The sequence below is a fragment of the Myotis lucifugus genome, unplaced genomic scaffold (assembly GCF_000147115.1).
Source record: "Myotis lucifugus unplaced genomic scaffold, Myoluc2.0 scaffold_134, whole genome shotgun sequence".
Lineage (NCBI taxonomy): Eukaryota > Metazoa > Chordata > Mammalia > Chiroptera > Vespertilionidae > Myotis > Myotis lucifugus.
The window spans coordinates 311,403-327,524 of NW_005871182.1; the positions used below are offsets into that span (position 1 = coordinate 311,403).

Here is a 16,122-nt window from a genome sequence, read left to right on the forward strand (position 1 = left end):
GGAATCGGAGCTGCTTGAATCAAGATAGTGTTATGTTGCTTTAGTTGCATACTTCACTCTCTTTTTGAAGCTACATAATAGATCCGGGTAAGCGCCACCCTCCACCCTTTCCTGCTCTCTCCCCGGTTCCCTGAAGTTAGCAGGTCTCCTTCCATGTATGTTCTTCCCAATGTGTGAAAGCATAAACAATAAAGTTTCTGTATTATGGACTTAATGTTTGTATTAAATAATACCCTGCTCCTTTTTGGAAATTCAGCCACGTTGATATATGAGGTGCAGTGTGTGCTCTTATACTGCTGAGTAGCTCCCCGTGACATAAGTAAACCCCAGCTTATTTTTTTTATTCCCTATATGAGGGACATTAGGCAGTTGTAGCTTTTTCTCATTGTGAACGATGTTGAGATGAACATCCTTGCTCAAGTCTATTTGTGTCATGCTCTCTCTCTCGACACTTAGAACTAGGATCACAGGGAAATAGGACATGCATGTGTTCAGAATAAGGACTTAATTACCTGCATTTCTCTCTGTACCTGGATGGGGTGGGTTGGGGTGCTCTAATGTTGGTGCACACAGGAATCACCTGGGGGTTCGTTAAAACACGAGTGCTGGGCTCACCCATAGAGTTTCTGCTTCCTTAGCCGGAGGTGGTGGCTGAGAATTTGCTTCTAACAAGTTCCCAGGTGGTGCTGATGCTGCTGATCCACAGACCTCACTTTGAGATCCACCGGGTGAGGATAATAAGCCAAAGCTAAAAACAGACCCAGCAATCCTACCTTCTGACCCAGCAACCCCTCTTCTGGGGAGCTAGCCAAAGAAACAAATCAGTATTTCAAAGCGATGGCTGCACTCCATGTTCACTGAGCGTTATTCACAATAGCCAAGATATGGAAACAACCTAAGTGTCTGTCAGTGGATGAAAGGATAAAGAAAAGGTGGTATCTATCTATCTATTTATCTATCTATCTAGCTATCCTTTTTATTAAACAAGTAGAGGCCCCGTGCACGAAATTTGTGCACTGGTGGGGGGGGGGGGGGAGGGTTCCTCAGCCCGGCCTGCACCCTCTCACAATCTGGGACCCCTTGGGTAGGGTCCTTAGGCCTGGCCTGAGATCAGGGCCTATTGGGGCTTTCCTTCCCCCGGCTGCAGACAGCTGGCCCCACCCCTGCCGCTGCCACTGCTTGCCATCTGTGCAGCACTGTCCCCCACCTCCCCTGCCACTGGTGGCCTCCCTCTGCCGGCAACAGGCATGGGGTGCAATGGCTTGGCTGGCCTGGGCCTCCCTCGGCGGGCCTATTGCTGGCCAGCAGCACACCTGCCACAGAGTTGCTGCAGGTGGCCTGGGCCTCCCTCTTTCTTTGCTAGGGGGTGGGGCCAGCCCTGCGAGGGGCCGTCTGCCTACCTGATTGCCCCTAACCACTGGCCTGCCTACCTGATCGCCCCTAACCACTCTGCCTGCCTGCCTGATCGCCCCTAACCGCTTGCTTGGGGGTGGGGCCAGCCCTGCAAGGGGCAGTGGTGGTTCTGGTCTCTGGTCGTTCTGGTGGTTACGCTTATGGTGGCTGGCCTTTTATTATATAGGATATAATTAATAATTACTAGGTGTCTAGATTAATATCCTAATACATATATATTAATACATATATTAATACATAAATATATACACACATGTGTATATATAACCACACACATCACCTTTTCTTTATTCATCCGTGGGTGTATGTATGTGTGTGTGTGTGTATGATATTTTCATCCTTAAAGAGAAGGAAATCTGTCTTCTTTGAGATCCTGGGTGAACCTGGAGGGCATTATGCTAAGTGAAATCAGCCGGCCACGGAGAGAGAAATTCTGCATGATCCCACGGCATGTGGTATTACAGAGGCAGAGCAGGACGGTGGGTGTGGGGCTGGGAGCACACAGCTGAAGGCCTGCGGGTGGCGGAGTCTGCAGAGCTGATGTGCGGACAGCGATGCCCCAGCTTATCTTTAGCTGTAGGAAGGGTCTCACCGCCACGGTCAGCAGCCCTTTAGTGCCCCACCTTTTCTCCTTTATTCTGTTAATGTGGAGAATTTTATCGCTCAATTTTCTAATCCCATCTCAATGCTGCACTCCTGGAATAAATCCAAACCCAACTTTGTCATGTAAAAAAAAAAAAATTACACGTGGCTCTCCGTGTGTGTGCCCTAGCCAGCAGTATCAGCGCCCTGGGAACCTTAAGACATGCTGATTCTCAGGTCTGAGTCACAAACTCCCAGGGAGGAGCCAGTGATGTGTTTTAAGGAGCCTTTCCGATGATGCGGATGTGTGCCAGCGTCCAGGGCCGCCGGTGGACGGGGGTGCTGACGCTTCTCCGACCCTTGCCCGACACAGGGCCCACGTGGGACCTGGGGGAGGGCAGCAGAAAGACTCACCACGTGTCTGTTTTGGATGTAAATATTCCTTCCATGAAGGCCTCCGGGGGCATCCACTTCACTGGCAGCATCGCACAGCCGCCCTTTCGGTAGTAGCTCGCTCTGTGGGAGGAGAGGAAAAGTGAACTTGGTTCGGAGACGGCTCTGAGAGGAAGCTCCAGGCAATTGAGCAAGTGCAACTGTCTACCCATGAAAGGATGGAAACCAATGAGGTCTGTGGTTTAGGAGAGCAGGGAACACATCATTTGGTTAAGAACTTTGTTGTCATTTAATGAGACACAAAACTGCCCCCCGGAGGCGTAAAAGGCAAGATCTACACAACGACTGAGAACCCACAGAGGACGGGGAGGTCCTGCTGGGCTGTGTTTGCTGTAACTCACAATGAGCAACATGACTCCAGCCGAGTCGGTGCAGCCTGCTCCTGCTGAGCCACAGGAATGCAAGTCCACGTGGGAGCACGGAGAGCAGGGCTGTCTTACTCGCTTTGGCTCCCTCCTAGCGCCACACACATTTAGCTCAACATCAGCACGTGACAAGCACGCCAGGCAGCGGAACAGGTACGAGTTAATTTATTATCTTTTATCGGTGATGTCATTAGTGCAAGTCACTGATGAAAACTAGTCAATTACCGTCTATGCTTTTGACACCAGCTCCACCCTCGGCCTGTGCTCTCCTGACACCGTGGGAGGCAGCTTTCCAACCAGCTGCCTGGCTTCATTAATCACTTCAACAAACAATACTGAGTGTTTAGAGTGTATCAGGTGCTCTGCCATGTGGCGAGGACATAAATAAGTCTTCCAAGGAAAGGGTTTAGTGGGAGAAACAGACGCAAGAACACGCAGTAAGAGCAGCATGTAGTGAGGGAGGGTGCAGAGGCTCCATGACACAGTGAAGAACTGATGTTCTGCTCAGGGCGGGGCGGGGACAGGAAGTGATTCACAGAGGTGGGGGGGGGGGGGTGATGGTGAGGAAGCTCCCCCAGAACACCGTCCTGATGCTGAAATTGCAGTACGTGTGGGAGCCGCGGGACAGGTTGGGGGGTGAAGCCTGGAGTCTGGGGAGGGGGTTGTGGCTGTGAGAGTGAAGATGGAGGGGAAAGGCTTGCTAAGCCATGCTGCGACATTAGTGTCATCAACCACAGGCACCCCGGGGTCCTCTGAGAAAGGAGGGGAGGGAACCCTGAGACGTTGGGTAGCAAAAGAAGGTAGAGTGCAGCAAACCAAGGTATCGTGGTGGAGACCAGTGCTGATGACTGTGGTCAAGAACGTTGCCAATTCAGAGTCTTCCCCGAGCTGCTACCTGTGGCAACAGCATGGCCTCGGCCTTCTTCCCTCGCAGACGGCAGACAGTTCTGACGGAGGCCTCAGGGGTCTCCCTAACCCTCCAACAGTAAGAGCCCTGCATGACCTCCCTCCTCTCTCTGGATTAGGGACGTGATTAGTGACCACGCCCTGAGTGGCTTGCTCAGCTCACAGCGCAGGTCACTGTTGTAAATGATTAGATCAGTGATTCCCAAAGTGGGCGCTACCGCCCCCCCCCGGTGGGCGCTGCAGCGATCCAGGGGGGCGGTGATGGCCACAGGTGCATTTGGGGGCGATGAGTAACTGCTATTAAAATTTTAAAAAAATTAATTTCCAGGGGCTGATCACGCCCTGAGTGGCTTGCTCAGCTCACGGAGCAGGTCACTGTTGTAAATGATTAGATAAAGAAGTAACGTGAGATAAAGTGCAAAGAAGTAGTTTTTTAATTAAAAAATATTTTACGTTTTAAAATGTAGTCTTGAGAATATTATGGGAAAAAGAATGAAGCTGAGCTAGGTACCTATGGGCTTTGAGCTCTACTCCGTGTCTCCTCGTGTGGGTAAAGGCGACCCATGAGCTGGGCCCGGCATCCGGCCAGTTCCAGGGTGCTCTTGCCTGGCCATGGAAACTAAGGCCGCTTGGACTTCCTGAGTTAAAGTTTACATAGAAACTCTTTCCGTATCGCGTATCCGTTATTCTGTGTCTCAGAATGTGTTAGGATAGAGCACTGAAACCGGACACGATCTAATGAATAACTTGGTGTCGATCATGGTGGGCAGTGTGACCCTGGATTTAGACCGTCGAGTGTGGGCACTGATTAAGGTTCCCCACACCCTGCAAAGGAACGTAATGAAATTTTAGGCAGCAAGTTGACAAGGTGCCAGCGATGATTTAGGACACAAGCAGCCACATCCCATTCTCCCGAGGGCTGGGCTGAGAAGGTGACGCGGTCTTTGCTTACCTGTAGATGTCCCGGGCCATTCCGAAGTCTCCAATCTTGGCTACTCTTCCAGGGCCCGGACAGGTCAGGAGGCAGTTCCTGGCAGCAATGTCCCTGGGAACAAATCAATGGGAAACGCATTTCCTTATTCCCTCTGGGAGAATACAGGCGTAGTTTCAGCACTAGGATTGTCACCTCTCGTCGGAAGGGTGAGTTGTTCCCGCCTCGGCTCTATGCTTCCTTTACTGCGTTACACTTCATATAAAAGAGATAGCCATGCCAATTCTAGGCCTCAGAACTCAAGGGCAATGGGAAATGCTTAGGGAGATGATTGAAAATGTTTATTAGGACAATAATATGAAAATAACCATAATAGAAACTAGAATTTATTGGCCTTTTACCATGTACTAAGTATTGTCCTAAGTGCTTCATATCTAATTCTCACAACAACCCTATGAGATAAAGGGTGCGATTATCTTCATTTCATTAAACAAATTAAGCTAAAAGCAGATAATAGAGGGACCAAGGCATTCTGAAGCTACTGTGTGTACAGCTTGCCGGTTGGTTTCTGCCAGCTGTTTGAAGGTGTCATCTGGAACAGCATGGCTTCCATGATACCAAATTCAAGTAGGTTAAGGTATGCCCACATATCTAAAGTTGTCCTTGTTCATCAGCCATGATGGTTCTCCCCTCCAGGATCTCCTCCAAAGCCTTTGCTAAGCCGCCTGCCTCCTAGCCAGTGGCCGAAGAGTCACTTCTTCCAGGTTCTGGAGCCACATTCTCTTCTCCGTTGAGCGCCAGATGGCCTACCTGCTGGCAGCATCCTAAGGCACAGCCAGAGGCTTCGCCACTCCTCACTGACTGCTGGCTCCCCCACTCCTGGCCTTCCCGTGGGAGCAGGGTGCAGCCAGGGAGTCTGGGGTGGCCTAACAAGTCCAGGGCAGAAACAAGTAGCAGTCCTTGGGGGCCACAGCTGGTGCTTGCACGTTTCTGACTGATTTCATGCAGGTCCTGATCTTTGGTCGAGAAGGACGTGCAGAATAAACAACTGTAGCGTGTTTTAAAAACAAGATCTGGATTGGAAATTGTGGCTTAGGAAACCGGAACGATGGGCCAGGGAGGGAGACGGATGTTGTTGATACCACGGACCTGGCCCAGAGGTTTAAGTTGAATTTCGAGGAGCAATGGTGCATAAAATGCCCTAATAAAACCATAGAAGCATAACATGTATGACACCAAAAAGAAGAAAAATAGTGGGATATATAGCCATTACTTCTCAAGAGAAATACAGCGAAGTAGACCAGGGACAGTATTTATGACTCCAGAAAGGTCTTTACGCTGATGTGCGTGGAATGGTTGCTTCAAAAAGTGATCTTGAATTTAATGGCAAGAAAGTAAATATAGTATCATAGAACACACCAGGAATTGGTAGAATGACACATAATTTGTGAAGTGGTAAAAAACTACAACCAAAGGAAACAGCCCTAGTAGAAAATGGGAGTGTGTGGGGGCGTTCACTCTGAATTCAGGGGGTGCCCTTGCATGGGAGCCTGGGAATCGGGGGCAGACAAAGGGTGGAGGAGAGAGAATGAGAGGGGATCCTTTCGTGGGCATGCGCCACAGACCTCGCAGCCCGTTGGAGATGCAAAAGATGCTTTCCTCATACCGAGCTCCCCAGAAGCAAAGCTTGGATTGAGACAGTCAATTTCTGCCTGAAGTCGCCTTTTGCTTATAAAGCAGATCATCTGATACATTCTTGATTTATCTCTGACAATTTCATTTCTCAAACAAGATAAAAGGAGCCACAAGCTATTACTCTGGGATCAAATCCTGACCTTCAGTAACTCTTTGCAGATACGGAGGCGATGGAAATCCTGAGAGAATGGGGCCCTGTTATCTTATTATCTCTAATAACAGAGCCCTGGATATGGTCCCAGGTATCATGGCTCCAGGGAAGCAGGTTTCAACACATCGGAGGAAAGATGGATGGGATCCCTCAGCCAGGGAGTGTGTCTGCTCGGTGATGCTGCAAGAGGAGACGACAAAGCAGAGATGCTCTCGGGGAGAAGCAAAGGGGGACATCTGAAGGCACCAACGTAACTGTACAGGTCGCTCTCGGATGGTCCAGTCGTAAAGGACATAGACATTGATGCAAAGGTGGCTGTAACCAAGGACGAATTCCACAAAGGGCACAGCTTTGTCATGTCCGTGCGACAGGAAAGAGCTGAGATGCAGGCAACGTTCTGGGCACACAGACAGGACAAGAACAACACGGCAGACTGACCTGCGCTCTGAAGCAGGGGGTGTGGCTTTGGAGGAGAACAGAAAGGCCTGGCCCCGCTCCTCCTCTGCTTCTGCTGTTATTTCTATCAGGAAAAATCACCCGGAGGTTCGGAAGGCTTAGAATCAAGAGGAAGAACTGCAGACCAGAGGTGCCGTGACAGTAAAAGTGAGGGTTTGCAGCCTGGTTTTGGGAATACCTTGGGCAGCCAGGTGGGTGTATGCCTTGATCTTGAATTCCCCATTTTTATTAGGGAGAAGGCAGAGTTTCCTGCTACACACATGCTCTTCCATTTCTAGCCTCAGGCAGCACCTCTCGTTTTCTACTTTGTATTTCATATCCTAATTATTAGGAATATGCCTATCCCCTTTGGAGACGTGAGCTAACACATAGTTGTTAATTCACCAGGCTGTTACTTATGAAATTAGAAGGAAGTCATTAGGAAGAGCTTTGCAAAGAGCCTGACAATCTCTTGAACTTTTCAGATTTCAGAATTAAGCTGTCAGCTGAGAAAGTCCCGCGCAGCCACAGGACAGAGATCTGCATGCTCTGATGCCTACAGCATGGCCCGTGGCCTTGGGTCATAGCCCAAACACCAATGAAACACAAGGATCCGGTGGAGTAGAAGTCAGGTGTACAAGTAAATCAAATAATCATTATGCTCATTTCAGTGTATTTCAGAAAAATTAATTTATCCAACAAACATTCCTTGTGCCTCAGTATGTGTCAGGGGTACGAAGATGAATAAAACAGGGTCCTTGCCTTTGAGCACTCATAGTCAAGGGTGTGAAACTATGAACTCCTTTAACGTGCCTTAAGGAGCTCAGTTTTTATTTAATTTAATTTATATATTTTTTTATTGATTTCAGAGAGGAAGGGAGAGGGAGAGAGAGAGATAGAAACATCAATGATGAGAGAGAATCATAGATCGGCTGCCTCCTGCACACCCCACTCTGGGAATCGAGCCCACAACCCGGGCATGTGCCCAGACAGGGAAGCAAACCGTGACTTCCTGGTTCATAGATCGACGCTCAATCACAGAGTCACAACGGCCGGGCAAGGAGCTCAGCTTTTAGGATAGGGAGCGTTCAAGTGATACGGGACTTGAAGGTTTCACTTCAAGTCACAGGGAGGGGTTATGAGCAGCTCCTCAGGGTCTCTAGCTGGGTGGTAAGCTGTCACCGTAAAGACAAAGAAAGCTGAGTCCTCACTGGAGGGAGACCCATCATTGCACTCGAAGGGAGAGCTGGGCCTGAGACGGGTAAGGAAGATGCAGAAGGCGGGAGGAGAGCAGGGCCTGAGACGGGTAAGGAAGATGTAGAAGGCGGGAGGAGAGCAGAGCACGTGGACTCACCGGTGGATGAAGTGATTTTCCTCCAGGTACTGGCAGCCGCAGGCAATGTCCCGGGCCACATGCAGAAGGTCCAGCATGGCCAGGGAGGAGGGCTGGTTCTGTGGGGAGACAGAAATGATCCATTGGTGAGAGGCTCGCGGCGGAGAGAAGACCTGAAACACAAGTTCAAGTACCCTTAGTCTAGCCCTTGGACTTTACCTTGCAGATACAGAGGTTAGATTGGGTAGTCTGCCCTAAACCACAAGGCTTTGTAATGGCCAAGCAGGGCCGGGGTGTGGCATTCCTGGACCCACCTAGGTCTCTAGCCCTTTTACTATAACACACACACAGCACCTTCCTAGATATTTCAGTACTTGGTTTTGATAGTCAAACTATAAGGTCAGGACGTTGCCATTTGCGAAATGACAGTGGGGTTCAGGGTGAATGGATATAGCTGGTTGGGTGAGCGACCTGTTTGGCACGACTGTCCCTCTCTGTGCCTGTCCATAGTCAGTGGGTCATACGAATGGACCCAGACTGGAGAATCCATTGCACAGGCCTTGCATGAGCTCCCAGGGCCATTGTCCACTTTTGTTCATTCTCTCCTGGCCTTTCCCCCACATCCAAGCCCAGGGGTTGACTCCCAGGGCCCCCCGACGAGTTGCTTCCCAGCTGCCCTGCTCCGTTCCTGGCACGAGCACCGGGGAGACTCACCGGGCGAGGGCGGGTCTCCCGGAGGAAGGACTTGAGGTCTCCTCCTGCCATGAGCTCCAGCAGGATGAACCGGGGCAGGGCCTGCAGACTCACCCCGATGCAGCGCACGATGTTCTGGTGATTGAATTTGCTGCAGAGCAGAGGGAGGTAAGCAAATGTAACTGAGCTGAGTCTGGAAAACCAGTGGGGACAGCAGGAGACAGTTATGTTGTCAGCAGCCACGTTATGTAAATGCACTCTGTCGATGCTGGAAGCAGGGGCCCGTGCTGAGCCTAAGCTGAGACTGTCTCGCCCCTGAGCAGGTGAAGAGCCGGAGGGCAGGCCTGGCCGAGCTCAGGCTGCAGGAGAGCATTTGGTGGGAGGTGGGAGGACCCTGCACAGACACTTGGGTGAGAAAGTGGGTGGAGACAGGGGAGCGTCCAGTGTCTTTCTGCGACGGATGCACGGGCTGCTTGCTAGGGTTCACGTCTGAGTCCTCAGAGGCCGGCCTCAGGCAGAAGCGCGGGGACTCCTTCCACAGGGACCGGGTGAGACCTGCCAGGTGACGGCATGTGAAAGAGGGGCGTATGGCTCCCATTGTGGGTTCCTCTCGGAGGCCCTGGGATTTGGGTTTTCTTATTCATGTGACCTTGTTCCCACGCATGGGGCGATGGGCCTGGCAATCGGCGTGGGAACCCACACGCAGAGGTGAAATACAACGGCGGGTAGTTATTGCCAAGTAGTGAGATTGAGTGACTTGGGTCTTCTTCATATAGTTCTTATACTTTCCAAGTTTTATTCCATTATCCATGTATCACATGTATATCTGGAAAGTCAGTATTTTTAAAGCAAGTACAGAGCCTGCTGTCGGTCCTCCTGTGCTTCAAGATGCCACAGGCTCATCACACACACACTGCTCGGGCCTCCTTCCCTCGCCCACTTCCACCGAGGGGCGGCCCCAGGCTGCCCCAACCTTCAGGATGTCTGAGCCTCTGCAGGGCAACAGGAGGCCATGAGCCGCCAGATCTCACGGTCAAACCCCTGAGTCCTCCTTAACGTGATCTGCTGTAAGAGCCCTGGCACTGGGATTCCCAGTTAGGGGCCTCGGCCCACAATTTGCAGGGTCCAGGCTGCTGCGTGGACCGGGGGGGGGGGGGGGCAGGCTTCCACCACGTGAGGGGCACACGGGAGAGCTGGGGCTGGTGGAAGGCTGGTAGAGGAGTGACCTGGAGAGAGATTATAACTAGCACACTCTGTTTCTTAAGAAGCAGGGAAAAGAGTGAATGAATGTTAGCTGACGGCAGAGTAGTACCAATTGCATTATTTGGTCAGAGAGATTTTTCCCAGTGACAACCATTGGGGGGCTGTTCCATTCTGGTAGGCCATGCTGAGAATTGGGGGAGTCTGCTGGTGGAGAGGGAGGGGTGTGTGGAGGGGGTTCCCTCTGGGACATCTGTCAGAAGCACGTGCATGTGGGCGGTGGGGTGTCTCTGTGACGCTACCTGATGATCAAGGCTTCCATGAGGAAATCCAGCTCGTCCTGCTCGGAACACACCTCAGGCAGCGTCTGGGCACAGATGGGAGAAGGCCTTTAGCCGCAGGAGGGCTGTCGGCAAAGACTGTGGCCAACAGAGACCGCTGGCCAAGCTCCGGCCCCCGAGGGACCCCGCTTACCTTTACCGCCACTTGCAGGGGGCTCGGGTCGTTGGGCATTCCAGACACCTGACCTTCATACACCTCCCCAAACGCACCATGGCCCAGACCCCTGTGCAAAGGAGAAGGCCAGATGAGGTAGGCGGGCAGGCCGAGAGGAAGGGGGCACACACTCACTCAAGGTCACACCTCACCCTGGCTTTGCTACTCAGCCCTGGGCCTCCATTGCTTTGTCTGAGAACTGCCAAGAGATGTGACAGCCTGGGAGACATGGCAGTGGTGGACAGTCCTTCAGTGAAGACTTGAGTCTGACATTTGCCAAGGACACAGAGGTGACTGAGACCCGGCCCTCGCCCTGAAGGTCTGCACTCTGGGGGAGGGAGGGAGGGACAAATGGCTGACAGACACTTCTGTGTGGTGCTCAGTGAGTGACATGCACAGGGTGTCTGGGAGCTCGGAGGAGGCCACTCGGCTCCATCAGGGGAGAAAGGGGCCAGGAAGGCTCAGGGAGGGCACTTGTGTGGGTTTTGAGAGTCCTGGTCCCTCCCATGTAGTCTTCCTCTCATTGTACAAACCCCATGAACATACAGGGTGTTGAGTGATTTAATGCCCCTCAAATGGCCCTGAGCATTAAACCTTCTCCCTCTGGGAGGGTTAGGGTGCCCTAGGAGTTTCGATTAAAAGTAACTTTTACTTCTGTTGGCCTCCTGTGGCTAGAGGAACCTGTGTTGGGTGGCAGCCAACCCCTAGAACACCCCCTTTCCCTGAAGGATGGCCGGGGCACTCACCGAATGAGGGTGATGTTTTTCCGTGGCACCTCCTTCAGGTCACTGATGGACGAGGTCTTGCCGGCAAAGCAGTAGTTGGGGTTGTAGTCGGTCATGATGGTTGAGGTGCGGAGCTTGCTCAGCTTGTACTCGGGGCTCTGCAGTTCCATCTGCATGGCTTGCAGCTCCTGGTGCTTCCGGCGGTACACTGCAGACAGATGGAAGTGGCCTGGACCAGGCAGCCCAGCACTGGAAGCCCATCACTGGCCACCTCCTCCAGGAAGCCTTCCTGGACCGCCATCTCCTCCTCTGAGATCTAAACCTTTCCATCACACTTAGTAATACTAACAAAATGATTATAGAAGTGAAAGTGTACTTTTAATCGACATATTATTTAAAGTTAATGTAAAGCTTAATATCATATAAATGAAAGACTTTGCTGTATCATACAGGGGCAGAGAGACATTAGTTTGGGTCCCCTGAGAAGCAGACCCAAGACAGGATTAAACATGCAGAGTTTCACAGGGCAAATGGCTGAGAGGAAATGGGGAGGGGCCCGGGAAGGCTGGGGAACCACCAGGTTGTGCTGAAAGTCTGGCCCCGCGTGCAGGAGAGTGAGGGAGGTTGAGGAACAGCCCTCGATGGCCATGCAGCGTAAAGATGTTCCAGCAAAGCACTGGGGACGTTCTGGAGCCACAGTGGCCCTCAGAGGAGCCGTGTCCCTCACTCGCTGTGCCCAGTCTCCGGGTGGTGCAAACATGGTATGGATTTGAGAGCAGCCGGGCTCACCGTCACTGACCTTCCGGGAGTGGAACTGCCAGAGCGAATAGGTCTCTAAACTGGCGTCTAAGCTGGTGCCTGAGGACCCGAGTTCTAATTTCACCTTTGCTACTTACAAGCCCAGTGCCACTGACTAGGTCATGTGACCTCTTTGGACGCCAGTCTCCTGCGTAAGCAGGGTAAGTAACCCCTGCCCTGTCCCATACCCCACCGCCTAGGGTTGTCTTAATGACATAAATTCACCAATATTAAATGGTTTTGAAAAATTCGAAAGAGCTCTACCATGCAAAGGCATTATCTCTGTTATACATAGCGAGAACGTTCTGTAGGCTAACTCCAGGGGAGGGAGCCCGCAACTGTGACCCACAGGTGGAGTCTGCCTCTAAGCCCAGCTCTGCCCCTATGGCCTGCGAGTGAGCCAGCTCTCAGTTCCCTGCGCCATGAACTGTGCAGCCGTGATCATAGGGTGACTTCGGATTTAGAGCTGAGCCTTTCCCTTCCTGTCCCTGCCTGCCTGTCCTGGGCATTTCCAGCAGGAGGAGCCTTGCAGCACCATGCGAAGCCCTCTGCAACCTGCCTATCAGCTCACCTGGCTCCAGGCTTAACAGGAAACTCACAAACCAACTCTGCATTCTCCGCCTGTGGCGGGAAGGGGGCTGGAGGCGGTGCAGGGGCGTGAGCCACTAGGGGCAGTGCCTGCTGGGATGGGAGCTGGAGGTGAAGTCCGGGGGTGAGGGCGGGGCTGTGCTTGAGCTGGGGACCCACCTGCAGAGTGCCCCACCCGCCTCCCCGAGAGCAGCCAGGAGTCGGGCTGAGGTTCAGAACCAGGGCTCCTAGGGAGCCACAGCTGTGCGGGGCCCGGGCTGCCTGGTCACAACCCAGAGCGTCACTCGGGGGCCGTGCAGAGCCCGAGACGCTGCTCTGTCCTGCCTCCCCTGCCTCCCCTAGGCAGCCAGGGCTGTGGCACACTCACCGATCATGATGCCGGAGAACGCCAGGACGAGGGCGGCCACGAGGGCAGAGGTCACGACGGAGAGGATGAGTGAGAGTGGCAGGCGGGGCTCGGGGGTGGGCGACACTGGAAGACAGTCCCCACGAGACACCGGTGACCACACTGATGCTCCTGTGAGCGGCCCCATCAGAAATGCCCGCCCCGGCCAGGACCACAGCCGCCTGCTCCTCTCAGGCCTGTAGACAGGCCCACCTTCCTTTTCAGAGGACCAGGGGCCGGAGGCAGGTTCGCCCGGCTTCACAGCCGTCAGCAGCAGCTTTGGGGTGGAGGGAACATGTAACAAGTCTAAATGGACATTAATCCAAGATACGGACTGTCCGATGGGGGGTGAGGCTACAAGGTGAGCCGGCAATGGTCACAGGAGACTTCCAGGCCTTGGATGACAGTGACCTCAGGATGACCCAACAACAGGGTGCACCCTCGGAATCAACCGAGAGCGCGGCCCGGCCCAGAGCCCAGGAGGGGGTGTCCCAGCGCCGCACTGGCACAGACCACACCGAGGTCCTGCCTGGCCCCGACACTGCATCTCAAAAGGGACGTGACAACTGGAACAGCGGCAGACGTGGGACACAGGAGGGGAGGAGACGACGGTGTCCTGTGCGGATGGACTGAACCCGGGTCATTCAATCTGGAGGAGACTTGCAGGGGACACACTGGAAAGGCTGGGGAGACCGAGGGGCGGGCGCTGCAGAGCGGGTCTGGCCCTGGAGGAAGGGCGGGCCTTGGAGCGCAGGTCCCTGTTCTAGCGGAGACGGCTGGCCCCGGTGCGGATGTGGGGGTTCACGCCCTGGGTTAGGGGTGGCACTAGGTGACTCAGACTCCTTCGTGAGCCATGACCCATCCTTCACACTCAGGTCTCTGCCTAGTTGTCAGAGCACTCACGCTGGGGCAGACCAAGGAGGGGGGTCAGGAAGTTAACAAAACTGGGTCCCACATGTCCCTGAACCATGGAGACCAGCTGTGGCTCACTCTCCGGGCCCCAGCCCAGCCCCTTACCAACGCAAGAGACCCCGTCCTCAGCCAGCACGGTGCCGTGGTCGCAGAAGCAGATGACCTGGTGGCTCTCGGGGTCCAGGTGGCACTCGTCGCCCTCGCAGTGGCTGCAGTTGAGGTAGTGCTTAATATTCACCTCCCCGTGGCCTTCCATCACTGTGGGCAAGGAGGGCGGCTAGCTGGGCGGACCTGTGCCGCCTGCACCCTTCCCAGCCTGCGCTTTATCTCCAGCGGCCAGTGTGGGCTCTCGGTCCCTGTCCCTAGGGCACTGCCCCTGGAGCGCTGCTCTGTGTGGAAAGGGCCCGGTGCCTCTGGCAAGGGGGGCGCAGAGGCTGTTTGGATGTATTTATGTAGGCCGGGGTGGGGGTGGGGAGTCCACACACCTGCTCCTCAAGTTGGCTGGGCCGGGGACAGCCCTAATGCTGTTTCCTTTTCTAGGACTGGCCTGCCTGGTCATCAGGCTTCAGCCTCTGTGCCCACATGAGACCACACTCCCGACTCCAGGACACTTGGCGTATCCTGGGCTCCTGCCAGCAGCCCGGGGCTCAGCTGGGTGGGAGAAGTGGCCTAAGGAAGTTGGTTCTGCACCTGGCAGAGGGGGTACCTTTTAAAGCCGGGGTGTACAGGATGCCCAGGGGACTGATGAAGGACACCCCATCCTCTCCGTCCATCTCAGGGTCATTGTCTGAGGCTGCGTTGCCACCTGGGGCAAACCAGAGAAGTTTAACGCAGAGAGGTGGGTGCCCAATCTCAACACATGTGCGCGTAGAGGGTCATGCGGGGGGTCCAGGGTCGGGGGTGGCCTGGAGGGCGGGTGGTGGGGAGGGAAGGGAGGCTCAGGCACAGGGCTGCCCTGGGCTTAGTAGATGCTGGGTGTGGGCCCCTCCAGGACCAGGCCCGCTCCCTCTGGGTGTCCCCACTCCACAGGCCGCAGGAAGCAGTGCACGTGAACAGGCCAAGTTCTAGTCTCCCAGGCTGGGTCAGCCCCAGGGCCTCCTCCGGGACTGGCCAGGCAGTGGCACTGAGAAGTTGCTCTCCAGTCCCCTGGGGTCAGGGTAGGGACGTGGGGGAAGGGCCCCTGTGCCTGTAGGCTCCTGTCCCTCCATTCAGCTGGGGCTGGCTTTTCTCTGGGCTCCCCCCGCGGGCTCTCCCACCCAGCCATGGCTTAGAAAAGAGAGCATCTGGTTAAGGCAAACATCAAAGCAAAACACAGACAGAACATCGCGGTGTGTGCATGCATTGCGTCCTAATCTGTGGGGACAGAGGAGACACCATTTCCCAGCCTCTCAGCTTCAGAAGGCTCTTCTGCTCTGCGCTAGCCCAGAGGAGAGCCGGGCCAGTGGCCAGCTGCTTGCCCAAGGACTGGGCTGGGCCGGCCGGGCTGGGGCTGCCTGCCGTTGCCCCCGGGAGGAGCGCCCATCGGCATGGAGAGTGGGCCGTTCTGGAGCTGGTGGGCTGGGGCAGGAAAGGGAAAGTGAGGCGTCCTTGAGGCCAGAAGCCACAAGCCAGGCCCCTAGGGAGCTGGCTTGCAAAGACAGGGGCCAGGCCATCCACAGGGAGGCACGGGGTTCAGAAGTCTGGCCTCTGAGGTTCTCAAGCCAGCACATCCCTAGGGTGGCTCTGAGAACCGTCTGGGAAGCCAAAGCCTCTCTGTCATCGGCTTTGGGGGTGATCAAGAACCACACGGGATCTTGATGCGGTCGCTATGGAAGCCCTGAGGCAGGATGCTGGCTCGCAAGCCAACACCCTGCCTCTGGCTGGTGCCCGGGCTGAGGCAGGCGTGCACGGTCACATCACAGTCCACACTTGGGCGGCCAGGGGAGGGCAGGCGAGGGCTGGGAGAGGTGAGGGGCCTAGGACTAAGAGGGAGGGGGTGACACCTTGAACACAAATCATCTTTACCTATATATCCTCCGCCTCCTCCACCGGAGGAGCACCCCCCTCCACCCCCTCCGAAACC

At 54.3% G+C, this 16,122-nt stretch overlaps 1 protein-coding gene across 1 annotated transcript in view; it reads right to left on the reverse strand.

Annotated features, from left to right (window-relative positions):
• The window catches only part of ALK (ALK receptor tyrosine kinase), a 67,609-nt gene that overhangs the window by 5,676 nt on the left and 45,811 nt on the right, over window positions 1-16,122 (reverse strand). Inside the window, exons 9-18 of the mRNA XM_023758627.1 lie at window positions 14,767-14,865; window positions 14,166-14,318; window positions 13,131-13,235; window positions 11,399-11,585; window positions 10,632-10,722; window positions 10,460-10,524; window positions 8,979-9,108; window positions 8,286-8,383; window positions 4,672-4,764; window positions 2,410-2,511 (exon numbers count right to left, since the gene is read on the reverse strand). Coding sequence (XP_023614395.1) covers window positions 2,410-2,511; window positions 4,672-4,764; window positions 8,286-8,383; window positions 8,979-9,108; window positions 10,460-10,524; window positions 10,632-10,722; window positions 11,399-11,585; window positions 13,131-13,235; window positions 14,166-14,318; window positions 14,767-14,865 — 1,123 coding nt within the window. The remainder of the gene's footprint in view (window positions 1-2,409; window positions 2,512-4,671; window positions 4,765-8,285; window positions 8,384-8,978; window positions 9,109-10,459; window positions 10,525-10,631; window positions 10,723-11,398; window positions 11,586-13,130; window positions 13,236-14,165; window positions 14,319-14,766; window positions 14,866-16,122) is intronic.